A 27,328-nucleotide genomic window follows, 5' to 3' on the forward strand; every position below is an offset into this window, starting at 1 on the left:
ACTCAATGTAGAGGAGGCGCAGAAATATAGAAAAATACAGACGCATACCTACCCACACTTGGGTAGATACCATAAAATAAACCCAACCTTGTACACTAACTCTTGCCCGTAGTGCGGGTCATGGCCTTCATTACCTCACGTAACATGGGAGTGCGTCAAAAGACCCCATGCCATTAGTTCACCTTTGGTACTCACCTTACTAAGGGAGCCCTGGGAGGCCATCCTCGCTCTTGCTGACCTCGAGGCCCAGAAGGGCCTCCTGGACCAAGCTGGGCGGGTCGCGATGGCCACTGGAATCTTGGAATAGGGACCCACCCTGCACCGCTACCTTCCGCCATTTTTTCCCTCATCAATAAATGTTTATTCCTCCTCCTCCTCTAACGAAAAACACACAGACGCTGCTCGGCGCCGTCGGCGCTCTGCGCCTTCCAGTTTGACATTGGCTGAGCTTGAAGGTCAGATTTACGGGACCAGGCACTTTCTGGGTCTGTACGTGGAATAGTAGAGCTATCGCTCTAAGAACCCTGGAGACTTACGCATTTCTTATGAGTTGCGAATGCGAAAGCGTTAAAATGTCCAACTGAACGCCGCTGAGCCACCCTTCGACCGATGAGCTCCTGGAGGGCAAGCAAGCGCCTTGGGACGTTTGCCGCGTTTTGATTTGGCCTTAACGAGGCGCAGCTGGAACGCAGGCGAGAGCGTGCGCGGACAGGGAACGCGCGGATAACACAGGCTTCTGAGAGCGAGAGCGAGATTGCTGTGGCATCGCGGTGACTCTTTCGCCACTCACGCAAGAACTTGCGCATTACTTCGCAGCAGGTGTTCCCTTTTGCCCGCTCTGCTCTGTCAAGGCGCGCTCATGACGGGGCGTCGCAGCCAATGGCGATGGGATAATAGGCGCATTCTCGCTGCTGCAGACATTTGGCCACAGACCGCAGACGCCGGCTTTTCCGCTCAATCGGCCATTTCACTCTTTTGCATCAAAACGCGCCAAACATCTCATCACGCTGGCTTGCACGCGGAAAATACTTAAGGATGTTCCGCTTACTGAGGCATGCATCTGTGGCCTAATGTTTAGCAGATCGATCGGTCATCCTAGGGGTCCTCCGTTTGAATCCTGCAGTCGGACAATTTCATTTATGTTTATAAATTAATCACAACGTCTTTCTTAGCGATTGTACTACGACTTTACCCTATCGAGTGTGTTTAAAACGTCTTTCGTGGACCGATCCCGGAGAGAGTGCAGCTGCCGCGCCAGTAAAATTACATTACTTTCAGGTTCTAGCACTGTTCTTGCGTCGCACTTTCAATATTTATTAGCCTGAGAAGATTTAACATAAAAAGTATGCGTTGCCAGAGTTATATTCCATTCCGTCTGTTTTTGCGCTGCCATTCTCCTAATTTCGAGGAATAATTTTGTCAAAGATGTAAAACATGGTATGACCAACTTTAGTGATAGACTAGTGTGGGAATACAACCACATATACAGCTTGTCCCATAGCACGGTAAGCCGCGACGATCACGGCGACCATCGCGGCGAGAATTCGTTTGATCTGCCCATATAATTGCTATCGCAATAAGAAAATGTTGCAGTTTCGCCCAAAAGACTAAGCATCCATGGCGATAGCGAATTAGGAGACATTCATATGAAGTGAGCATAGCACTCTTATCGGCCACCTAAATTTGTAAACATTCTCTTACGGTGTAAAGTATCTGATGTGATGTCATGCGCACCCAAACAACCATATGAACACATCTCACTGGATGATAGCGGAAGCTCGCAGTCAGAACGCTGGAGTGAGCAAGCACAGCAGCAGCAACGAGCTCACTGACCTTAGTGCTGCCTCTCGCTTCAAGGCCAACCAAGCGGTGAAAACACAGCGCGCACGAAGCAATGAGCTCTCGTCGCACCTGCACTCTGTCCCCACTGCAGATCGCTTTCAAGATAGGGCCCGCACGGCCGCACCATACGCAGCAGCCGCCAGAGTAGAACGCCCCTTTCTTCCCCCCCCCCCCGGTGCCTTGTGCGCTACAGAAGACGGCGCGCTTCCTCTCCGCTTTCCTCCCTTGAGCGCGGGTCATTAGACAGTTTTAGTACTGCGTGCGTTGCGTACGTAAGATCGCTACGCTCTGCAAAAGTGCGCATGTGCAGAACGCAATACGAACGGTACGTGATGCGTACGCATCCGATCCTTGCGTGCGTACATGGGGAGCTTTGCGTGGTGCTTTCGTGGTTCTTGTTTGTTTGGGAGAGCGCGAGAACAACGGCGTCTATAGTTTGACCGATGGTTCGACGGAATGGCGGGCGCGGCCGACGCGCTCCGACACGCCCAGCGTCCCACAACGGTCGCCTGCTTACGTACGTAGGCACCTCCCAGTACTAAAAGCCCTGACGTGACAAGCGGTGCTACCTTTCGCAAAACGCTCGCTTGCTGCGTACGTATCTTCATGGCGCAGTACTAAAACCGTCTATTAGGCCGCCATCGTCAGCTCACCCTCACACGCTGTCACTCGCACGTGCAGCATACAGCGCACGGCGACGATCTTATCGCATTTGGACTTTACGCGGAACATAACGGCGACTGCAGAAATGCGCCTGGAGCGTCCGTATAATTGCTATCGCAATAATAAATTATTACAGCATACGCCCATGAACGTACACCGAGTGCCTTTCGCCTGATGCTCTGCGTTATTTCTTATTTACTTTTTCTAAATTCTCGGCGTCGTTTCGTTGGGACAGCCGGTATTTAAAGAAACTTGGAGGACGCGTAAGCTGCGCTTTTCGGAGTGGAACGCGATAGTATTCAAAGATCCCTGACTGCCTCTCACGCTTCCCGGCAACTGCAGCTTTTGTAACTGTAATGTTTACCCGTATACACTGGCGGGGACAAACGCTATGCACGAAGCAGAGCTTGCTGCGTGGCATCGTGTGAATTTTTCTTACTTTCCTGTTCTTCTTTCACCTTTTATTCCCTTTACCAGTTTCCCAAGCCAGGGTAGCCAGCCAGTACTTACATTGGCTAACCTCCCTGTTTTTTCTCCCATTTTCTCTCTGTCTCTCTCTCTCTCTCTCGCTATACGCGGCTTCTTGCGTGGGCCAATCCCGGATGTCTGCACAGCCGCGCCAAAAATATTACCTCGTTTCCAGCTTTCTGTTATTGTTTTGGCTTCTAAATATTTCAGTCTGAAAAGATTTAACATGAAGGCATGCGCGTTTGGTGTTTTGTTTCGTGAAATTTGCGGGCTGTCATTCTTTAATTTCTGAGGAATAAATTTTTTTAAAGAATGCAAGACAAGGTTGGAGCAACTGGAAATAATATAATCGTGTGGTAATATAACCCGCATATGCTGCATGTCTTGTAGCAAGGCGTGGCATATACATATACATGGCATATACATATACATAAGTATATATGGGAATTTTCATTCACGTACAACTTCGCCGCCGATGCTGCGACGCCGACACCGGCACCGCATTTTCTGCAACACACCACCCTTAATGGTGTCGTGTTGAAAGCGTGTTCCACCGTACCGGAAAGTTTGAGTCTGCAAGCGCTATCGTCATTGTTGCACTGCATTCTGTATAAGCACGAATGTTTTCATTGATGCTAACTTAGCGACTAGTGCGTGTTAGTTAATATTAATTGGCATTTCTTCCGCACTGAAGACACACAATAAACATAAGCTGCGTAATTTGCAACCAATAACGTACGAAAACGCGCTCCAGTGGTCCAATATCGATTCTTTAAAAAAGATTCACAAAATTCACAAAATACTCCTACGCCAGAATTTTTCATAACAAAATTTGAGCCACTACTGACGTTGGACATATGATTAGCGAAAGCGACCGGCCAATGGCAAAGAACACGTACGAAGAAAGAGTTTCGTGGATTCGGTCTCTGAAAAACTGTTATGGTTGGCTCGAGCTCGGGCAGGCCGTAGAATGCCTTGCGGAGTACTTTAATTTTTTTATTTTCGCTTTATTTGTTTGCTACAATCACTCTGCAATGTTTTAGCACGTGGCAGCGCTTATCTAGAGGCCAAAACAGCACTCATGCATATTTGTCATGATAGAATGACCAGCACAGGTGTTAAACACTCACGCTGGGCTTTATTAGCGCAGGCTGTAAATACATACGCCACGGCCTTCGTCACAAACTGACGAAGGCCGTCGTGTATAAACCCGGCGTGGCATTCGTCACACTCCGACAAGGACTGTGCCTTGGCAGAGACGTACGTAAAATACTTGTATACTACGTGTTACACTTTTTTTTATTCTTTGCCTGCATTCCTTCCACTCTGTGTAATTCCTTATCTGTTTACATGCTATCCGCAGTCTACATCACGGCCACTTGTGTGTGTTTCTTACTTACTGCGTGCTTTTTGTATATTGTTATTTATGCTTTGCGAAAAGCAGTAGCCAGCACCATTATAAGGTGGCTACATCTTTCTTTTTTCATTTCTTTTCATTTCAATATATATATATATATATATATGCTGTAATGATGAAGACGCTCCTCGTGTTTCCGATGGCAGCTCGAAGAAGACGACGACGACCCGTGCTGTGATTAGCAAGATAGCTCGGGCTGTTCGCTACTGCTATGCTGCTCTTTATCTGCGGCTCCTGATCTTTAATTAAACATCATCACATTTTGTGGAGATTGCTGGAATCCTTGAAGTCACCCTGGAGCTCCGCAATGGCGCGTTGCCCACCGTCACCATGACTGATGCGACCTCCGCACCGGCTGCACCCACGGCTGCCCGCGTCACTTGCGCCGGCGTTGTCCGTCAGCGCGACCTAGCCACCTTTCGCGGGACCGGAGAACAAGGCGTCGAAGATTGGCTGTCCTCCTATGAACGTGTAAGGGCTCACAATAAGTGGGACACCAGCCTAAACTGAATAACATGATATACGCCTATTTCACGAATGTATTTTGGAGCCCTGAAGAACAGCGATCGGATGTAATCTGGCGAAAGCTGAAGTGTTTATTGCAACAAAATACCCGTGATACTTCCGAAAACTTTCAGCATGAAGGAAAACGAATTTATGGGACCTGTTTAGCTGACGCTTTAAACAATTTCTTTATTTTACAGGTATCTCAGAGTCAGGTAGAGTGCAGCCAAAATTACATTGAATTCATGAAGGGAAGCAGCTGTCCATCATCCCTCTTCGTTGCGCCCACGAACTGCACCGAAGTTTTCTCGTGCATAAGGCAGCGTCCTCGGCCCCTTGCTCTTCTTAATCTACATTAACGACTTACCCACCCAGATTACTTCCTGCATGCGCCTTTTTGCCGATGACTGTATAATCTACCGTCCTATTCACACGACTGACGATCACTTGAAACTTCAAGCAGATCTTAACCTTATCGCTAACTGGTGTAACAAATGGCTCATGACACTAAACTTTACAAAGTGCGAGGTGATGTGCTTCAGCCGAAAATGTGTAAATTCTAAATATTCGTATCATCTTAATAACACTATGCTTTCCCACACTTCATCATATAAGTACCTTGGTGTTGTTCTTACAGAGAATCTTTCATGGGCCCCACACATCACTTCTACATGCGCCAAAGCATCACGTTCTCTGGGCTATCTACGACTCAATTTGCGAAATGCCCCGCCAAACATTCGAAAACTCGCTTTCCAAACATTCATTTTGCCACAGTTAGAATTCGCCTCCCCAATTTGGTCCCCTCATCAAAATTACCTAATAAATATGACGGAAATGATACAAAACAGAGCAGCCCGGTTCATATCGCGTAACTACAGTATAAACTCGAGCATTACACAAATTAAACTAGACCTACTGTTGCCGCCATTAGATATCCGCCGTAACATCACTCTTCTGTGCTTATTCCACAAATATATTTACACTAATAAACGAACCCGGTTGCAACTACAAATACCCCACTCTTTTTCACGCAGATTACATAATCAGTTCAGTTTCATGCGCATATACGGTAAAACAAATTCATTTAATTCATCGGCACTACCACGTGCCATCCGTCTCTGGAATGACCTCCCTGATAACATAGCCTCCATATCTAATCCCGTCACGTTCCGCTCTCAGTTACTCATGCTTTTCCCATTTAATACCGTTCACGAGTGACCAATCTAGTGTATGTTATCGTGCATTTTTGCCATGTTGTATATCATTTTCATAAACGGTATTCCTTTGCTCTGTTAACAGTAACAAGTGTTCGTGTGCCTTCAGATATCGCTTTGTATTCCTAGTGCCTTCAATATTGTGTAACATGGTAATCTTTTTATAGCACTGTTCCTATTAGAAATTTGTACTTTTTATACCTCTTACTGTTCAATGTGCCCCCCTTACTTTATGCCCTTCCATAGGGCCTGTAAGGTTCTTTTGAATAAATGAATAAATAAATAAGTAATATTAAAAATAGCAAGTCAGTAGATGCAACTGGTCTCCAAATAGCGCCCATTAAACATGTTCTTCACTTAATATGCCCCGCTGTTACTCACATTTACAATCTCATATTATCTACCGCTATATTTCCAAAGGCACTGCAAATGGCTCGAGTAATACCGGTTTTTAAAAGCGGTGACAACAATTTGATTCATAACTATCGTCCAATTTCTATACTGCCAGTGTTCTCGAAGGGTATAGAAAAATTAATGCATGGTAGGGTACTGTCTTTCTTTGAAAAACATAACCTGCTCCTTGACTTTCAGCACGGGTTTCGAAAGAATCGATCCACTGAAACAGCATTACTGACTCAAAAAGAAATCATTATAGATATGTTTCAAAATAAGGAAATAGGTGCAGGCATATATATAGATTTTACTAAGGCTTTTGACTTGATAAACCACAGAATTTTACTACATAAACTGGCAAGCTATGGTGTCCGAGGAAAAGCTCACGATCTTATGAAATCGTATTTGTCGAACAGAACACAATATGTTGACTTTAAAAATTCGTTGTCTTCATTACAAAATATTTATGCAGGAGTCCCCCAAGGAAGCATATTGGGACCGCTCTTATTTTTAATCTATATAAATGATGTTGAGCAATGTGTAACTGATGGAAAGATTGTATCCTACGCTGATGACACTTCGGTGTTCATAACCGGGAGATCAGAAAATGACATTGAAGAGAAAGCAATCAAAACACTGAGTGCATTAAATACGTGGGCAAAATCAAATTGTTTGAAGATTAATTCTAAAAAGACAAAAATAATATTGTACTTTCCAAAAGGAAAGATAATTTCTCGGCCGTTGAACGTGTTCTTAAGCTCTGATACTGTTGAAATTGTAGATTCTGTTAAAATCCTTGGCGTTATATTTTCAAAGCATTTGACTTGGAATGATCATGTTGATTATATCAGATCAAAAGTGTCTTCAGCTGTCGGTGTCATGTTGCGGCTGCGCGGTATTCTTCCTGTGAAAGTTAGGCTATTGCTATACAACTCATTAGTTCTTTCTCTTTTGCAATATTGTTGTACCGTTTGGGGCACTACGGGTGTCACAAATTTATCCAAGCTTCACCTTCTTCAAAAAAGAGCTGTAAGATGCATTGCTGGTGTTCCTTATTGTTCCCCCACACATGACTTGTTTTTAAAATATGAAATCCTGCCAATCTATAGTTTATATAATTATAGACTTTTAATGATCTATAAACGGTCTTCACACAGTCATGAACATCATATTAGTTATCTGGCAAAACTTGAGAAAAACACGCATATCCTGCCGACTAGACATAAAGAAATTTGGTTAGTGCCGACGCCTAGGGCATATTATACCGAGCAGTCTTTTTCTTATACTGTTCCAGTATTATTAAATAAATTAAACAGAGAATTGTTTGACCCCTTTCAGCATTCAAGTGATGTTATTAAGCGATTTTTTCTTAGCAAGATTACGTAATGTTGCACTCAGTTTAAACCTATACCTGTTATTATTTTTTTTTTCTTCGTTTCCCCGTGACCAGTTATTTGTTTTTTTTTTAATACCTATGTTTGTGCTGCAATGCATAGCGCTGCTTTTTTACAAGTGTTTTGTTATTTTCTTTCAGTGTTTATTCGGAAAATTGAAAATATCTGCCTGTGTACTGTACTGCCAGGTTGATAAAGGGGGCAGGACCTCTGTCAAGCTTACGATCTTTTAGTCCTGTCTCCTTCTCTGTCCAAGAGAAAAATAAAGACTGAATTGAATTGAATTGAACTGAATATTTTACCTTGCTGATGTCTCCAATCTATGGTTCAAGAATCACGAATCACGTGAGGCGGCGCACAGCTCAGCTGAGTTCTCTGGTAACGTTCCACAGCGGAACTAAAACTCAAACAGCTCCGTCGTTAAAATTTTGTGCACATTTCTACTTTTTGTTGTCGGCGTGCAACTTTCTATTTACAACAAAAGGATGGTTCTCGCTTACGCCACGGAAGGGTCAGCCGCACAGATAGGGTCCAAACTTTGTTACTGCCTGCACGGCGGTTAAACATTCTTTTTCGGCAGTTGAATAATTCATCTCCACAGATAAGAGAGCGCGACTTCCACACGCAGTAACACGTGACTTTGTCACCTTGTCGTAGCTGCAGAAGAGGCAGTAATGCCGACATTTCTCGCATGCATGCGTAGTTCTTCGTCAGAGTCCGCGTCAAAGTGGCCCAAAATGGCAGGAGATTACAGGCGGGTCTGAAGCTCGTGGAAGCCGTTGTGCTGCTCTGGGCCCTAAACAAAGCGAATGTCATATTTCGTGAGCCGCATCACAGTCCCAGCGGAGTGTGATAAATTCCACAAAGTGGCGGTATAGTAGGCACAAAGTCCCAGAAATCAGTGGACTTTACGCTTGTTAGTACGCATCGGGAAAGAGGCGGGTCTTACGCCAGTGTTGCTGACTACGTGGCAAAGAAATTTGAGTTAGTCATAGGCGAATTCGTGTTTTTCAGGTGTAAGGGAGAAACCGGTTGTACCAATTGCCTCAAGGAAGGTTTGAAACCCTTTGATTTGTTCTTGAAACATTGTAGAGGAAACGAGGCAAAATGCACACGAGGCAAAATTGCCATTTATGTCAAGACAGCGCCCATCATTTATTGAAAAATGGCGGGCACCAGCGGCTTTTCAAGGCATTTTGCCAGTCCGTGGGCATGTAGACCACATGAGTCAGCCACGAAACTAGGCAGATCATGAGGCAGACGCTGCCTTTCCAAAATCCTTGTTAGAGAGCGTAGCTTATAAGCAGCACATGTTGAAAAAAGGACACTGCTATATTACAGCATATGCCGAGCACAATATTTGCAAAACAACCAATAGTGTAGTTCTGCACATACCGCAATTTCTAGTACTTAGATAGCGAAAAAATCCCAAATACACATTCTACTTTAAGCGCATTTTCATCGATCTGCTGCGGCTGCCAGTTTAAATTATCGCCGTGTGCAATCCCTAAATTTTTAGGTGACGTCAAAAACCACTAAATTCTGGAGTATTACGTTAGTTAGTTAGTTAGTTAGTTAATTCGGGTTTTATGGCGCAAAAGCAACTAAGGCCATGCTGTGCCAGCCACAAGATATTAAGGATTCAAATGTTAAACAGTGGAAGCAGCGTTATTTTAGAGTCTGTGTAAAAAACCGGTTTCTTCTAGAAAGCTGAACAAGTCAGCGAAAGGTACTAGCGGTTCATCTCCGACTATTGAGGCGGGGTGTAAAGGTATGTGTAAGTTATAGAGATTCTGTAAAAGCTTGTGTCTCTGTGTTACGTGTACGAACCCCGATCAGATTATTAGGCATCCTATAATGGGAGAATCCGGATTCATTTTCTTCACTTGCTGCTATTTAACCTGCGCCCAATTCACGTTACAGGAAATCCACGATGCACACAAACCACTGAGCTACCAAGGTGGCTCTTCCTATAACCTGAATCGAGGAATCATCTCGCACCAGTTATGAAAAGAAGGAAAACAGGACTTAACAATGGGAAGACAAGTAGCGAGCTTTCGCTAACGCTAAGAGAAAAAGAGAGCCGTCAAATCAGGACTCGAGATCACACAAATAATATCGTGAAGTTTGGTGGTAGCTAGTAATAATTTCCCGTGAGTAGGCGAAATAGGCAATGTTACCGGCATAAAAATTCAGTTTAATGTCCTCACAATTCTGCACAGAATGTAATAAAATATTCCACACAAGTGGAGAAATAACTGATCCCGGTGGCACGGCTTCAGTAAGTTTATACGCATATGATGTTGTCCCGGTTTTACGTTTCGCTTCCCTTTTATTTTTGCCTCTTCAATGGACAGCGTGGAAAGTCGAGCCCTAACCATTTCACAATTTAAAAATTTGATAGCCTAAGCGGGGTCCGAGGGACTCACCGTGCCTGCCCCCTGACGCAGTCCGGCGGCGCCTGATCCTGCGAAAGCCGCCAGATCACGTGTCGGAGACGAAAGGCGACCATTGTTTCTGCCCAGCAGCATAGAGAGATAAATTACTTCGTAGGAAAGCACAGGTATTTATCGTTCACTCGCCTACATGCCACTCTGCAGGGAAATGGTCGAAGGGAAGAAAGACCCTATAGAAGAAGGTGCGAAGGATTGGACAAAAAAGGTACACAAAAAAGCGCGTACCTCTTGTTATCTTATCGGCTACAGCAACCCCCCTGCCTCAAGTCGCCATCCTTAGCACCCATTATGAAAAATGAATTGTCTTCTAGAAAGTGATTCTTGACTCCAGGCCTGCATATCGTCGGGATCAGCATAGCAAGTCTAAAAATAATAGCTTCAAGTTCACCCGCCGCGGCAATTCGCTGGCTATGACTTAGTGATGCTGAGCACGAGGTCGCGGCTTCGATCCCGGTCGAGGCTGCTGTATTTCGATGTGGGCGAAATGCACAAAAAAACACGCTCATGCCCTTAGACATAGGTTAACGTTAAAAAATCCCCGGAGGTAATAATTATTGCAGAGTTCTACGCTACAACAAGCCTCGAAATCAGATCCAAGTTTTAACCCTTCAAACTCAATAATTTCATTTCATTCATGAATTTAATCTTTGACACTGTCCCAGACTTTTGAAATGTCTAGAGTTAATAGTGGTTAAATCACCCGTGACTGTCCTGCTAGCCGAATATGGCAGCCTGAACCAATAAGCACCGTCCAGTCGACTTCCTCCCTCACAGCTCCTTCTTTCTCTGTATGCAGAGGTCTCACGAGGAAATCAGTGAATCCGTAACAGCATTTGTAACGCTGAAGCCCGCCAACGTTTCGTGCAATGCAACCTCATTAAAATATAAACTAGGCTAGCGTTTGACGTGAAGAACTTGAACCTTAAGGATATACACGCAGCGGTGGCTTAGCCGCTGTGGTGTTGCGCTGCTAAGAACGAGTTCGCGGGATCAAATCCCGTACGCGAAATGCAAAATAAAGTAACTCTTATCCCGCGCATTAGGGGCACGTTCACAAACGCCAGGTGGTCAAAATTAAGCTGAAGTCCCCCGCTACGGCGTGTCTAATAATAAGATCGTGGCTATGGCAAGTAAAACCCCAGAACTAAATTTGTATTAACTTTGAGGCTGGGCGCTTGGTGACTGACAACGTGATTTGATGTTCCGCTTCGTGGGCAGGGTCGAAAACCAGGCGAGCACTGAGCCAAGTCAGCGTCCAGCAATGTCAGAAGCGGTGGTGCGGTGTTCAGATGTTCAGGCAACAACTGAGCGTTGCTGACTGCGGCCTCCGTTTCAGTCCACATGCGCGGTTTTGCTTTCGCCATGCAACTTTACCAACTTGCCGCATTTGCCAGCCTCCTATTGAAACGCGTTGGCGAAGCGAGTAGGCGCGCCGCTCCTTTCCGTGCCGCCCGATGGGCGGCCGCCTGTTTTCGTGCAGTATACGAGGCACTCCTGGCGGTTGCAAAACACAAGTCATATGGGAGGTCCTTGAACTCATAGCATCCGAATGGTGGGACAAATGTAGCTTTTTCATGGTCACGTTCATCATCTTAAATGGGAATGTAACCGCTGCGCAATTCCATGGACGAAAAGAGGCAGGCATGTGGGAGACGATCTAAAGAGACATTGATGAGGAGTACCGGATAAATGTATTTTATTTGCCATGCGGTTTAGCTTGCGATAAGTTACGCAGAATCGTAGACTGCCATCTTTCTTCTTAAAGAACACAACCGCTGATGATCATAGACTAAGGGAAGGTTGGACAACGTCGCAGTCGAGCATTTGTTCGACTTGTGTGCGTATGGCGCCTTGTTCTCTCCGGGAAACCACGTGGGCGTGCTGCGACCGTGGGCGTCCCACGGTCGCCTCAGTGATGATTCGCTGTTTCGGAAGTGGTGTCTGTCTTACGCCGGGAGTTCAAGCGAAATCGCCTTCCCTGGGCGGGTGCAGCATACCGAGATACTCATAATGCGTCGACGCCAGCTTCGAGCTCCCATCCTCGGATGTAACCGACGGCGCCCGGGTCAAGGTTACTGCTCGCTGACACTTCGCTCGAGGGTGCACGGACGTGAGGTATGGAGGTATATATCACAAGGTATACCTTACTACAAGTGAGTCATCATGTTGCGATGAACTAAGTACTGGAATTCTCAGTCTAAATTCGCCCCCGCGATCACAGGCTGCGTATGGTGGAGGTCAACAACCCCTCTAGCAATGATGAGTTGTCCGCCCAGTGGAACCACTACACTACCACTACCACTACACTGAAATATCAGTATTTGGGATGTCTTTTTGTAGCTGAACAATAATCGTTATCGACCGGTGTTTACAAACTATAGTTTATCCAACGAAACGGTTTTTACGAACACTTTGTGTACGTTCTTTGTATGTTAGGTACTGACTTACTAACTAGGCTCTTTCTCAAGTTTGACATAGGCAGAGGCACTGGCTCGTCGCCATAGCAAGATCAATTTTACCAAAGGGAGTGGACCGATTGTGAACTGTTTTACGGACGAAAAGGTTTTTTTTTTTTCAACCTCTCCCCAGTTTATTTCAAGGTGCCCGTTCTTCGTAATCGTCTCTATGATGCCTCCGTACACTACTTTTCACTGGGCGCTTCTTTTCCTTGCGCTCGATGTAAATATCTTCACAGGTTCACCATGTACCAAAATAGCACTTGGGCATCCTACATTATAAGCATAAATAAAGAAGTCCCGAACGAGGCCAGACAACCAAAGCACTCAGGTTCGCACGAATTATTTACCACTGGCCCGGGTGTGGCTATTCCTATGCTGGATATCACAACTGGCCGGCGTTTATGCTCGCGCACGGCTCTAGCGCGCACTGAAGCAATAAGGATGGGCCAGTCGGCAATCAATTTTAAGTGCAGTACAGTATATGCTTTCTGCGCACGGGCTCGGGAAAATTGCAACCTGCTTCCAGCGGCTGGCCGCTGCCGCCCGACAGCATGTGTGCTTGTCGAGGCGCCTACGCGTGCGTCTTCCATCGCGAGCGCTGACGACATGATTGAAAGAAAAATTATGGGGTTTTAGGTGCCAAAACCACTTTCTGATTATGAGGCACGCCGTAGTGGAGGACTCCGGAAATTTCGACCACATGGAGTTCTTTAACGTGCGCCTCAAACTAAGTACACGGGTGTTTTCTCCCCCATCGAAATGCGGCCGCCGCGGCCAGGATTCGATCCCGCGACCTCGTGCTCAGCAGCCCAACACTATAACCACTGAGCAACCACGGCGGGCGACACGATTGAAGAACACAGTTTTTTTAGGGACGCCGGCGTGGCTGTCGATTACATCCGTTTTGCAGCACATTTTTCGTAACAGCCTAGTGACGCATTGAAGAGAATTGTTTAGAAATCATCGACGAAGATTGTCGATGTAAGCATATAGCCCGAATAAACGAGCGAACCAAAGAACGAGAGGTCCAGCCAGAGAAGAGGAACTAGCGAGGGTGAGCGAGAGAGAGCGGGAACCGGCTCTTCAACAAAAATAGGGGAGGCGCTGAGGGAAGGAACGAACGTTTTCGTTTCCGATTTTCGGACATTCACGACCGACGTATACACCTAACCCCTACCTATGATGAAAACTGTGGAAAAAGCACAAGAAAGCTATTAGCTCATAAAAAAAAGCTGCTGTTATAGGTCGAGCGTCATTCAGTGGCTGCTCCGTCTGGCCACCGAAGCTGTGATACATCACTGACTGCTAAGCAAACAATGCACCAGAATTGGAGAAACCTCCAAACGACGGAAGAATATTGCAGCAGGCCCACGTAAACTTACAGAAATGAAAAACCAGCATGGATGTCGCACTTTCCCGCCCTCGAGAACGGTGCCAGCGCCGCGGCCTCGGAATTTCGCTCGTACGACACGCGCTGCGCACTTGACGCCTACTCCACCGCCGCTAAGCCCTGCGCGCTCTCATTGCTGTGCGCAATCGAACGTGCGTTTCCCATTTTGTAGTGCAATCTTTAACCTCCACATCCGTCCCTCTGGCATTGAGGGACATACGTGTAAAACTATCGCACGAAACATCATTTGCCTGCTTATAAAGATAGTTATTTAGCTGTGATGGTCGTCTACGATGATGATGATGACATAATGCCATCATAGTCACGTAGGCTGCTTAATTTAATCAGGTATGCTATATATGGTCGTTTATCTGGAATACTTGTATACATCTCCTAACCTTTTTTTTTTTTTTTCAAAATATTCATAAGTCTATTCAGCAGTCTGCTGATAAGGTAACTGATCCCACCCGGCAGTCTTTTGTACATCTGCTTAATATACTTAGCTAGAAAAATTCTTGCGAATGCTGCGCGGCACCGCCAAACGCTCAACAAATGTGGCCAATGCTTTTCTTAGAAGCGAAACCATTTGTTTGTTGGTACATTGCCAGTGGTATGCTGCAGAACGTCATAACGAAGTACATATGAATAGCTCTCGGTTTGACTGGAAGTAAACGTAGCTTGGTCGTTGTCCGCACAAAACACAATTCGAAGTGCCAGCTGCCCGAGCGCCGAACGTGTTTTCAACTGTCATTTTTGGCTAGCGGCTGACAGGAAAGGAATGCAGCGCGTTCATTTCCGGACAGCCAGTCAGAGACGTCTGTCATAGGTTGATAGCTGATGTCACAACAAAGAGCAGCGACATCGGTACATTTTAATTAGACGCACAGCACATATTGGAAAACTTTGCACTGCATCACGTGTGAATCATGCCACGTCCCGTGTGTGTGTGCGTTTGTGTGTGTGTTTGTGTGTGTGCGTGCGTGCGCGTGCGTGTGTTTGCGTGTGAGTCTGTGTGTGTGTGTGTGAGCGTGTGTGCGTGTGTGTGTGTGTGTGTGTGTGTGTGTGTGTGTGTGTGTGTGTGTGCATGTGCGTGTGTGCGTGTGCGTGCGTGTGTGTGTGTGTGTGTGTGTGTGTGTGTGTGTGTGTGTGTGTGTGTGTGTGTGTGTGTGTGCGTGCGCGCGCGCGCGCGCGCGCGCGCACATTTTCATGCCCCGCATATATTTTTTCTATCCGTCCTCTCTCTCCTACTACCTACCTTTCAATCGATATTCCTCTTCACCGCGCAGATTAACATGTACGCGACTACGCACAGGCTGGCAGAAATCTCGGTGTTATAATGAAGAGCTCTCTCTCTCTCTCTTTCAAAACTCTTCACAACAAATGAGCCATACTGCTACCCCATTCTCTCTTCGAAAGAACAGGTACAATTGAGCGTTCGTCCTCACAAAAAATATCTTACCTTTAGAATTGTCTCTTTGGAGAGAGAAAGACATAGGGATTTATTAGAGGATATGTCGGCCTGGACCATTATGTTTTAGCCCGTTACCCAACGCGTGCGTAAGGGAAGTGGCCAAGGAACGAAAGAATACAAACATATCCATGATGTCGATGAGGGAAAACAACATCATCAATCCTTCCACTTTGGGAAGAAGGACGAGCAGCGAAGCTCTGGTGTGTTTTACCCCTGTTGATGCATCTATGTATATTAGGTATTATTATTATTATTATTATTATTATTATTATTATTATTATTATTATTATTATTATTATTATTATTATTATTATTATTATTATTATTACAAACACGTTCAATACGATGGGACCAGGGAAACGAGAATTCTGGGTGCACAAAACCTAACGTACTAACAAAAAACGTACTAGCTCCACTTCGCAACAGGTTCCACAAACTACGGACAGTTCTGACACGCTCAGAGCAATTTAGTGTGGAGATAAAGGACATCAAACGAAATGTGGAATCGCTGTCAGAGCTCCACGCGAAGGTAGATTCCCCGCTTTTGTTAAAGGCAGCATTCGCAAGGCTTTGTACAGTGGTTAATGACGCAGAGGAATCCGCGAAGTTCCTATCTGCACAATATGACGATGCGGTCGAACAACTTAAAGCTGATTATGAGAAAGTCACGGCTTGCAGGAAAGTGCAGCAACTACAAGAAAAGGTGTTCGCCCAAGAATCATTTATTCATCAACTGCAGCAAGGCCTAAATGATTCTGAACAACATAGCAATTATGCCAACATGGAAATTCGTGGCTTGAAATCGAGAACAGATGAAAACCTGACTGAGTTCGTTGATGACCTGGCCGAGACACTCGAGCTAGAGAAGCCTCGTAATGGGGAAGTGGTGGCTATCGCCGTCTTCCAAGCAAGAATCCATCTCCGCCGATCTTGGTACGATTCGCTTCAATTGCTGCTCGGGAACGCTGGTACGCAGAGCGAAGCAAGCTGTGGAGCATTTCTGAATCGTAATCATTGGACCAGCTGTATTTTAACGAAAATCTGCCGCACTTCAGCAGGAGGTTCTTTCGGTTAGCAAGGACCACAGGATAGAAAGCAGGCTACAAATTCATGTAGGTAACAGGCGGCAAAATCTTCGCAAAGAAAGACGAAGCCGCAACACTAATTCGAATTACTTGCAACTCGGACATCGTTAAGATAAAATGACTGATCGATCATTACCTAGCACACTGGAATTTCCAGACATTGCCACGTTTAAGGCAAACTTTGGCCGAAAAGAAGATCATGAATTCACGTTGATAAACTTGAATGTTCGTAGTCTCCGCAAATATTGGGAACAATTCAAGATTTTAGCAGAAGAATCTATTGGTTTTGTGGATATATTTGTTCTCACCGAGATAAATGCACCATAGTCCTGTTTATATACGTTCACAGTGAACGGTTATCGTGGCAGTTTTACTGTACGCCCGGTACGCCGTGGAGGAAGGATCGCTGTCATTGTGAGTGAAAAATCAATGTTTCAGCTGTTGACATTACGTTTATGCATGCGGAATGTTTGGCTCTAAACGTGAATTTATTACACGCGGCTTTTACATTACTCGCGGTATACAGACCCCCATCTGGTAGCATGACAAGATTTGTAATTTAACTCGAGGAAATACTTCTCAGGTACAAAGATGCTTAATTGTTCTGCCTAACGGGTGATTTGAACATTGATATCTTAAGCACAAAGAAAATTTCTATTTCAGATTACCTATCCTCACTTCCAGCCTACGGAATTGAAAACACGGTCACTACCCCACACGTGAAGATTTATTGAACGGTCGACAAGTTAAGTCAGTCAGTCAGTCAGTCAAACCACATCGCTGTTCGTGCGCTGAATCACACTTGGAACTCATGTATCATTTCTAAGCGGCTAGCTGATCATTATTTAACCGCCTGTCGTTTTTCTCCTCAGTCTGGAACTGCTTCATCAAGGTTCAGTGATGTTAATAAGATACCCTTGTCAATAACAGATGAAAGAAAGTTGGATGCATTAGTGGCATCTCTTCACTGGGCAAGTTTAATTGCAGACGATGCAGCAGAGGTAAGGTAGTTTACTCAAAAATGGGCCGTAAACTTGACGAGCTCAAAAAAACTTGTACGCGAAAAATTACGCGTAAAAAAGTCGGAATCATTATTGGCTTAGTCATGAAATTTTACGGGCAATTGCGAACAGAGACTGGCTTTGGAGACGTTCCAAGCATGCTCCTAAAAACGCAGACCTTCTCTCAGATTACAGAGCCGCCAGAAACAAAGTTGTAGCACTTATTCGATCAGCTCGACCGCTGTACTTTCAGAAGCACTTTAAACGAGCATTTTAAAATCCTGCGAAGATGTGGTCACTGATTAACCATCTTTGTGGACAAGACGGAAATATGCCTAGTTTTGATGCTTTACTAGAAGAGCCTGTTTCAAAAGCTGATAGTTTCAATAAGTATGACCAAAAAATAAATAAATAAGCGTAGAAGGATCGACATTTGGGGGAGTTGGTACTGGTTGAACATCTTGAAGGGGCAACGCAATAAGACGATGACAGAAGGCAGGAACACACAGGACAGCGCTGTCCTGTGTGTTCCTGCCTTCTGTCTTCGTCTTTTTGCGCTGCCCCTTCAAGATGTTCAAAATAAATAAGCATTTCACGCTCGCAGCAGAAATGGCAGCAGCTCGGCAAGGCGTAAAACGCACTTTAAAAGAATCTTTGTCAGTTTCCGCATATCTTCCTAAGTTATCAAAGGAAGATCTTGCCAGATTACTGTTTAGTTTCAAGCGGGGTAAGGCCGCTGGAATAGATGGCTTATCGGCGGCACTGTTGCAACGGAATTTTGACGCACTTTCGGACATTATGCTCTTTTTGATTAACGATTTCTTAGAACATGCCGTCTTGCCAGAAAAGTTGAAGACCCCTATTGTAAGACCACTGTTCAAGGGAGGTCAGAAGACCGCAGTTGAGAAGTATCGACCAATCTCTGTTTTGCCGATCCTTTCCCAAATACTGGAGAAATTTCTATTTGAATGCATGATATCCTTCTTAAACAAATTTGCTGTCCTTTTAAACCGTCAATATGATTTTATCCCAGGAAGGGGCACCATACATATTCTGGAGGAATTTGCAGACCACTTGTACGCAGCATTTGAGGAAAACGCGTTTAGCTGCGCTCTCTTTCTAGACGTTAAGAAAGCTTTTGATATGGTTAACCATACTATTTTTCTAGAAAAACTGTACTTACTAGGCTTTCAAGGTCCCTTTTATGCCATTCTCAAGAATATTTTGAGTGGTCGTTCTCAAATTGTTAGTTTAAACAACCAATCAGAATATAGTAGCAAGCTGCCTGTGAAGGCTGGGGTACCACAGGGTTCCATTCTATCCCCACTACTCTTTAACATATTTACAAATGACTTGAGCTGAATAACTTCTAAGTGTTTGATATTTCAGTACACGGACGACACTGTTTTGCTCACAAGAGATATAAACTACGAGACAGCAGTTAATATGTTGCAGGAAAACGTGAATCATGTAATGAAATGGTTTGCTGGGAACGGAATTTCAGTGAACACACAGAAAACCAAAATAATCTGTTTTGGAAATCCGCTAAAGACAGCCCTTATCGACAAACAAGTATTTTTACATGTTCATGATTCTGTCTCTTATCGTTGGGAAACCGTTGAATATGTAAATTCGTACAAATATGTCGGGGTGGTTTTCGATAGCAGTTTATCATGGCATGACCACTTGGCTTACATTTGTACCAGGCTACGGAAGGTTTCATGGTTACTCTTTAATATCAGATCTTCCGCTCCAATGTATGTGAAGAAAACCATAATTTATGCACTTGCGTGCATACGGATACGGATTTACCTTATTACCTGTCCTTGCCGTTGGCATTGCCGAATTGATAGCATCGTAAAAAACATGTTAAAAAGCATTGCATGTAATTGTCGTATCCCACCCGGGCCGGACATCTTCCGCTTCCTACGTCTTCCTTCATTCCATTCTCTTTTCGTACAAACTGTTGTTGATCGCCGCATTTGGAATTCAGACTTTGAAATAAGATCCTAACCGGAAGTTGCGAAAAACAATTCGATATTATGTACCACGGAGCGTAACAAGCTATGGAAAGGCAAGACGGTGTGCGTATGTGCCGGGCATTTTTAATGGGTTACCAAAAGAACTTTTTGCTGGTAACTCTATGCGGAACCTAAAAACGCATTTGAGAACATTTTGTTGATTGTTGTGTTCGTTTACAGTTGTGCTTAGAAGTATTAGATTATGTATTTTAAGTTTTGTTTCCTTGGAGTTAGCACTGATGCACTTGGTGCTGGTTTTGTGATTGCCTTTTTTTATTTCTTCAGCTGAACCTACTGTTCCTTTCAATCAATGTTCTGTCTGTTGTTGCCATTTTTTTACCTCTGCCGTAAACTGCCGGGCCCAGTGCTTCAAGCCTCCTGTTGGCTTTGACGGGCCTGAAACTCTCTGTATCCTCTACAAAGTGGCAATTATTATTATTATTATTATTATTATTATTATTATTATTATTATTATTATTATTATTATTATTATTATTATTATTATTATTATTATTATTATTATTATTATTATTATTATTGTTGTTGTTGTTGTTGTTGTTGTTGAAGGACAAAGACAACGAATACATCTTTTGGCTGTGGAGTGACTTGTTCTGTTATGAAGAAGTGACGTGTGCAAGTACCGCCGCATGGCAGACGAGAATTCCACAATATCTACAGCTTCACTCTGAACTACATAATCACGAAAAGTAGATGAAACACGGCGTAATGTTGGGGTAATTATAGCGGCTAATTTTCATGCAGTTTGTTTCGAGATAGTTGCCGTAAAACACGAGTTACAGCCCTTTTCTGCAACCATACTCTCGTGGGCAACCATGTATTGACAGCAGACGGGAATTCTGTAACGTCTACAACTTCACGGTGAACTAACTAATCTGACAACTAAATGAAACTCGGCGTAATGATAGAGTAGGCTTGGCGGCCAATTTCAGTCTGATTTTTTTGTCCAAGATACTTATAGTACATCGAGAGCTACAGAGCAGTCCCGAGACGAGAATTGTCTCGTGTCGACGCGACGTGTAGACGGACCAACATCGACCACCGCCGCTCTCAGAAGAGCTGTGACGCACATTGTTAAAAAGAAGCAAAACAACCGACAGCAGCTGCACGGCCGCTGGATAAGAACAAAATGCGCGCGCGCATCGAAAACGCCGTTATACAGTGCGCGACTGCTGCCTGTGATCGGCATAGCAAATGCGCTTCGAACGCCGTCGCCTATGGAAACAAACCGACGCGTCCCGTTGCCGGCAACTAGCGCCGTTCGGCCCAGCCAAGCGGCCGAGAATGCAACTGATGCTGAGACATCTGCTCCCATTGCATGCAGCACCTTTTTTCTTTTTTTTTTTTTATCCAGCGGCGGTCTTCTTTTTATCCAGCGCCAATGCCAGTTGATACCTTCGCATATCTAGTTCAGTATCTCAGAAAAGCCAGAATGACTTTCATTGTGCCGACAAAGAGAGCATTTCGGCCACGCACACACTAGAATGAAGGGCTTTTACAAAGCGCTTGCTTATCCGCACGCGTCGAGGACACTGTCATATCTGTCGCTATCGCGAGTACAACGAGTATACAAAGAGCGCGTGATCAATAATTTCTGATTAGGGTGCAGTGCTCAGAATCTCTCTAATGTTGCAGATGCCGATCTTCCTGAATCGCATATCGTGTCTTGGTGCTTCCAGAATCTGACCTTGTGATCGCTCTTATAAACTTGCACCGATTTGTTTACTTTGACTGCATGGTGTGCAAGGTACCCTTTCGCTTTGTTTTTGGCGTAGTCACTCTATAGATCTACGCATCGCCATAGAGTTTAATAAAATAAAGTGCACTAACGCCGCAATCGTTCAGCTGCCGCAGTGAACGATTACGAATACTACCGTACATTTGTCGGATCCTCGCGCTTCGCGAAAGTTTGAAAGGCTTCAAACGTTCCTGTGGCGCTATACGTATAATGATGTCTAAATTTGCAAGCAGTCGCATCTTTTTATAAGGCAGTGAAAGCAATAAGAGCCTGCGCACATACCTAATTATTACAAAGTCCTGCATTTATCAGAAAAAAAATTTATTGGGCATGGGAACTTTGCAAAGTCAGAAAGCCCTTCGAAGCCGAATAGACGAGGCTCAGGCAAGTGCATGTACCAGATCCATCATTCTCGTTCTGTCTGAACGGTCGTGCTTGCGGCTGCCATAGGCACTAGCCACGCAGTGCCTTCTAGCGATTTTCGTGGGAAACACCATGCTTCTGGTGTTGTGCACTCCGATCGGGAGCTTATGTATTCGTCATATATCGTGCCTTGCGGTGTTTTTTGCATACAATATATTTCGCTTTCTGCCCGCTTTTTGTTAACGTTTCTTAAGCACAGAGGTATATCTTTCATGTTTTAAAAATAGTCGGTACATTGGCGGCCTATATTCTCAGTTTCCGATCGTTTAATAACGAACAACACCCAATTGGAGATTATTTTGCAAATAAAAATCTTGAACAGAGCGTACCGGTATTTTTACATTCGTCTGCGTAAGTAGCAGAATCAATTTTTCATCTATCCATATTTTTCGATGGCGAAATGCGCAAAAGTCCTCCGGTCTTTGTATCGCGTGTCCCCGAGCGGTGAGACGCGATGAAAGACAAAGAAGTGAACCGGAACTGCGAGGCTCGCAGTAAAAGAAGGAATCAGAGAGAAGTGGAGCAATAACGTAAAGAGAAAAGACGAGAAAGAGAGAGTGGTGAGTTGGCCAGGATGTGCGTGACGTGGCCTTCGGCTGCAATGCACGCTTCTCCAGACAAGCTACGGAGGCAGCAGCGGGCGCCGTATACTGAGCGCGCCACGGAGGCAAGACCGACCGGCAGCCCACGGGTGCGCTGTCGCCCTGATGCACCGTGACAGTGAATGCACCGCGGTCATTGCTCTGGTTCCCGCTGCGAGTTCCAGTTCCCTCCTGTGCCACGGAGGTCAGCCAAGGCTGTAACCCGTCAAACACTCCGCCGAAGTCGTGCTGTGCAGCGGCGGCTGTCCGGATGCCGCTACACGTCAGTCAGGAATGTCTAAACGGTCAGGACTTTTTTATGTTAAGGGGATCGTACGTAACTTGAGGAACTTTGCACCCTATGAGTTCTTGTAATGCAGTATTTGTATTGAACGGTTCTTCTGTATTATTGAGTCTTAGTCGAGAATGATAAATGTGCGTTTACTGTATGCAACTTATCTCTGTCTGCCTACCGACGGCCGTAATCAAATTGATGACGCGTTCAGATCTTTTCTTTGTTGGCTTTTTTGAACACTTCAGGGCGCGTAACAAGCAACCGGCAGACCAGCCTGACTGGTACAGTGACATGAACAGCAAAGCACTGAAAGTTGCAAGATATCGCTCCATAACCTCACGGCTTTGTGTTGCTGCAGTCTGTGCCGCGCACTGGGACACCTCGATACAAAACCGGCTTTCAGGGTGGGGACGTTGTCTCCATCGGTGCCATATTCCTTCTCAACTCGACCACTCACAAAAGCACGCTGACTAAAACACACGCAAACACTAGCCCACACAGACACAAGCGCAAAAACACGCACGCACCCACAAACATACGGGAACACATGCAAACGTGCGCACACGGACACGCACACAACTCGCAAACACACACACATAAACAAGCGCACACACGCCAAGAAATGCGCACAAATACGCGCAAGCACGCACAGAAACATGTTGACAAACACGCACGCCCACACACGATACGGACACACACACAAACACTTGCACGAAAACACGCGCGCCCACACGAACACGCATTTTTACACAGGCACGCACACACATGCACGCGTAAGGACATGCATGCACAGGCATGCACGTATATACTATGTCGGGGTCAAATGAAACTCGAACAGCGAAGCGCCGTGGTCGCAGCACACAACAGGAGAGGCAGTGCGCGCCTGCCCGTCAGGCGCGCACAACCGGTTCCACCGCACTGCGTGATACCGCGACGTTTTCCTTTCACCTCTATCCTGGAGTCTGTCCTTCCAATTGGAAGGTTGCGCAGGTTTACGAAGAGGAAATGTGGGATCAATACTGGGCCTTCTGTTTTTATTTTAAAGGAAGGCAAGAAAAATGAAAGAAAACACGCGCAAGACAATCGCAGTAGGACGAGCATGCTCGCCTCTTGTAGGCAAAGCAGATGAGTGAGTCTGTCTCGAATAATGACGACTGTTAGGCGGCGCAAAGTGTGCTACACACACCGCTGCTCGCGTTTCATTTGTTGCCGATAGCGCATCCGTTTTTGACGCACTGTGCGATACTGTATTCACCCTATACTGGGATATTTTAGTTTTATTTGATTTTTCTTTTCTCGCTTCCACACCTAGGCCCGGTACCGAAATATTGTTTTGGGGCGCTAGACGGGAAATACAAAAGGAAGGACACGCCAGCTGATTTATTGCTGCAAGAAATAGAGATAAGTGCAAGCTTGCTGAACGCAAGAATGATGACGTGACGGTGGTGGCTATCTACGTTGTTACAGCATTGCCTCAAACAGGGATATCTCTTATAAATGTAACGCAATCGAAATGTCACTGATACACGTGTGACATTCCATTCTGATAGAGTGTACCTCCAAGTGTTCGAGCGCTGTTTTGTTGCCTCTCCGGCCAGGAATGTCGACTGACATGCGCAGGCATTGCAACGCGCGCTAAGACACGCGCCATCAAATTTACTTAAGCTGATGGAATGCTCCCTCTGACGGTGATTCAAACATTGACCACTTTGGCCCACATAGGACTTCCCGCAGCCGAGAGCGAGGTACGTATCTCGTAGGCAGCCTCCACAGCACAGCACCCAAATTGCTTGGCGTGCTTCTTCAAACACCGTCGTCTGTCAGTACATGTGATGTGCGGAAACACAATAGTTTTCTGGGGGTGCAAAAAACAATATGGACGACGTATCTACCTTCCACCTTATCTAGGTTGTTTGAAGCAAAGCTTTAACAATGGAGATAACCATCACTGCACGTATAGGTCTTGTGTCCAGCGTGCGCGAAAATTGTGATTTACACTGTTTCTTGCAGCAATAAATCGGTTGGTAGGTTGCGTTAGAGCTTGCATGTCTTTGTGTCTGTCCTTTTGTATGTCTCATCGAGCTCCCAAACACAATGTTTAGTAGGCCGCACCGATATTTCCAAGAAGTTCCATTAAGCTCGATCGAGACGGTGGTAGAGTGGGGACCCTCCCTAGACAACGAGGGATGAGAATCATAACCTAGGGCTCCATTTCCTGCAGCCGCGATATTGACACGCGTATAATGTTCATTTTTTATTTTTATCGTGTTTCCCTGGCAACCACTACTTCGATGTTATCGCTATGCGCAACAGACAAATGAACGCCTCAGCCGGAATCTTTACGGCGACAGAGTATGCATTGCTAAACGCTATGACACTAATGCGACGTTTAACATCTCGAGTTTATTGCCTGCCCGCATGCCGTAACACAAGGTCATCACTTGTGGTGTCGTGCAACCTTACACGAGCACGTCGTTTTTGCGACACATCAAGCAACGCAGTGTTACGAGGTTACCGCAAAGCACCTTCGGTTCGTGGCGTATAGAAAATAAGTGTTCCTGTCATGACAGCTCACTTTGTCGCTCTATAGGTGAAAATAAAAAAAAAGTGGGTTCATTCTGTTCGCGCGCAATTCTAACGCAATGTGACCTTGCGGGACACCCAGCGGTAAGTGTACGCAACCTCTTTCTTTACCTCACTCGGGGGGCGGGGGGTAGGGGGGGGGGGTTGTTGCAGTAGATGATGTCTTAGCGTGGAAGCCTGGGTGTGAACAGCTGACCGTGTCTGCAAGCCCAACGTTTGAATACTTGAAAAGGCCAGCTGCTGACAACACGTTGGCCTCGAGCGTCAGCAAACTGACGTGAATGACTTGATTCTGCATACATATTTATGGGGCTCCTTGCATATTTTGCTCCCTGGCGCTTAACATAACATTGCAAGCGGTTCGTGAATGAGGTGTGAGAACTTGTTTTCTCATTCCTCCTTTATTTTTTTTGTAGCATGCTCACCTACGCGGAGCTATCATGCATTAATGTGAGCTGGCTTTGGGGGCCTAGAATGGCTGCGTACGGTGGCCTCCTAGGCAGTTACGAGGTTTACATAATGCGACTTCGCTGTTTTCCCCACGAAGGACGTTAGCATACTCGGAATTCAAAGACACCGCGAACTTTGCTGTTCTGTGAACGCATATATGCACACATCTAGAATGTTTATTCGTCTTTGCCGTTTGACCCCTCTGATGAAAATGGCCGCTAATATGCTTGTTTTGCTTTTCTCATCCGGATAATCAAAGATTTCTTTCTTTATTTCGTGTTTCCGCTTGTTTCTATTCTTGACGATGAGTCCCTGAAATTTTGCTGCGCGTTTAAGAGGCTAGCTGTAGATGATGACTTCGTTCGCAAAGCATTCAAACTGCTTACTTCGTTTCTCAGCAAACCACACGAGCGAGTTGATTTGGCGACGTTTAATTATGCGGCCGGCGTCCCGAATACAAAAGAAATATTTTGATGGCAGTTTACTGAAACCCTGTGTTTTTGCAGCAAATGCTAGATCACTGTGGTCGTTTTCATGTTTGCTCTTCCAGCTAACTCGAAATTCTAGCGCACTGTGCTCATCGGGTTTCGCCGAGAAATATGCGCATACGTAGTGCATGTTTAACAGCCCGACTGACTACTGACGCTAATAATAAGAATTTCAAACAATTGACAGCATGTTATGAGGTAGCAGTAAAGGAATTATATTATTAATAAAGAGCAACATCAGCTACATCATCATTTTCATCTAGTCGTGGTAGGTTGAATGAAGTGATTAAACAAGCGAGACTGATAAGAATGCTATTATATATGTCAAGCTTGCTAACGAAATGAGAAATAAACTCACCTTGGCTTATATATACACAAGACAGTACTTAACTAGAACTGTTCGAAATAGCTGTTCGACGAAAAAGAGAGCCACGCACGCCAACGGCCATCGCGAGCCGACGTTCTACCATCGGTTGGGCTGGACGCCGCCGCAGGGCGCATCTTCTGGCTTTTCAATAAATGTAGCCGCCGTCGCATTTACAACAACCTCCACACCAGCCATATGTCATCTGTAGGATATTTAATTCAATGCAAGTCACTGAGCACTTTATTTGTTTTTGTGGTCAAGGAAAGGATGAACAAAAAGCATAGTGAATAAGGCTCCTGGTGACGAACGCACAAAACTTCTTTCGCAGTACTCTTTGCCATTGGCTGGCGTCTCTCACTGATGTTAAGTGCATCATCAGGATTGGCTCGAATTGGGTCTTAGGACAGTTCTAGCAGCAGCGCTTTATGTGAATACGGGCCCTCACCTTGTGTCGCCATGCAAACACCACAGGCATGACGCTGTGCTGCTTTCTGCACGGACCACAAAGGCACAGTACCACAATTCCTGGCGCTGTGCCTTTGTGGTCCGCGCAAAAAGCAGCATGAGTATATTGGCACTGTACGTTCATTGTGTGTGTGTGCTCGTG

The 27,328-nt window shown here is 45.3% G+C and overlaps 1 protein-coding gene across 7 annotated transcripts in view; it reads left to right on the top strand.

Annotated features, from left to right (window-relative positions):
* The window catches only part of LOC142584714 (solute carrier family 41 member 1-like), a 448,191-nt gene that overhangs the window by 213,865 nt on the left and 206,998 nt on the right, over nt 1-27,328 (top strand). For 2 of the 7 annotated variants that reach the window (XM_075694928.1, XM_075694933.1), the window contains exon 1: nt 22,606-22,843. The exons of the other annotated variants lie outside the window; for them this stretch is intronic. Coding sequence is in view for 1 of the 2 variants with exons in the window: in XM_075694933.1 (XP_075551048.1) it covers nt 22,833-22,843 (11 nt within the window). In the remaining variant the exon portion in view is untranslated. Of the gene's footprint in view, nt 1-22,605; nt 22,844-27,328 lie in introns of those variants that run through there. 7 annotated transcript variants of the gene reach the window in all.

The sequence above is a fragment of the Dermacentor variabilis genome, chromosome 6, assembly GCF_050947875.1.
Source record: "Dermacentor variabilis isolate Ectoservices chromosome 6, ASM5094787v1, whole genome shotgun sequence".
Lineage (NCBI taxonomy): Eukaryota > Metazoa > Arthropoda > Arachnida > Ixodida > Ixodidae > Dermacentor > Dermacentor variabilis.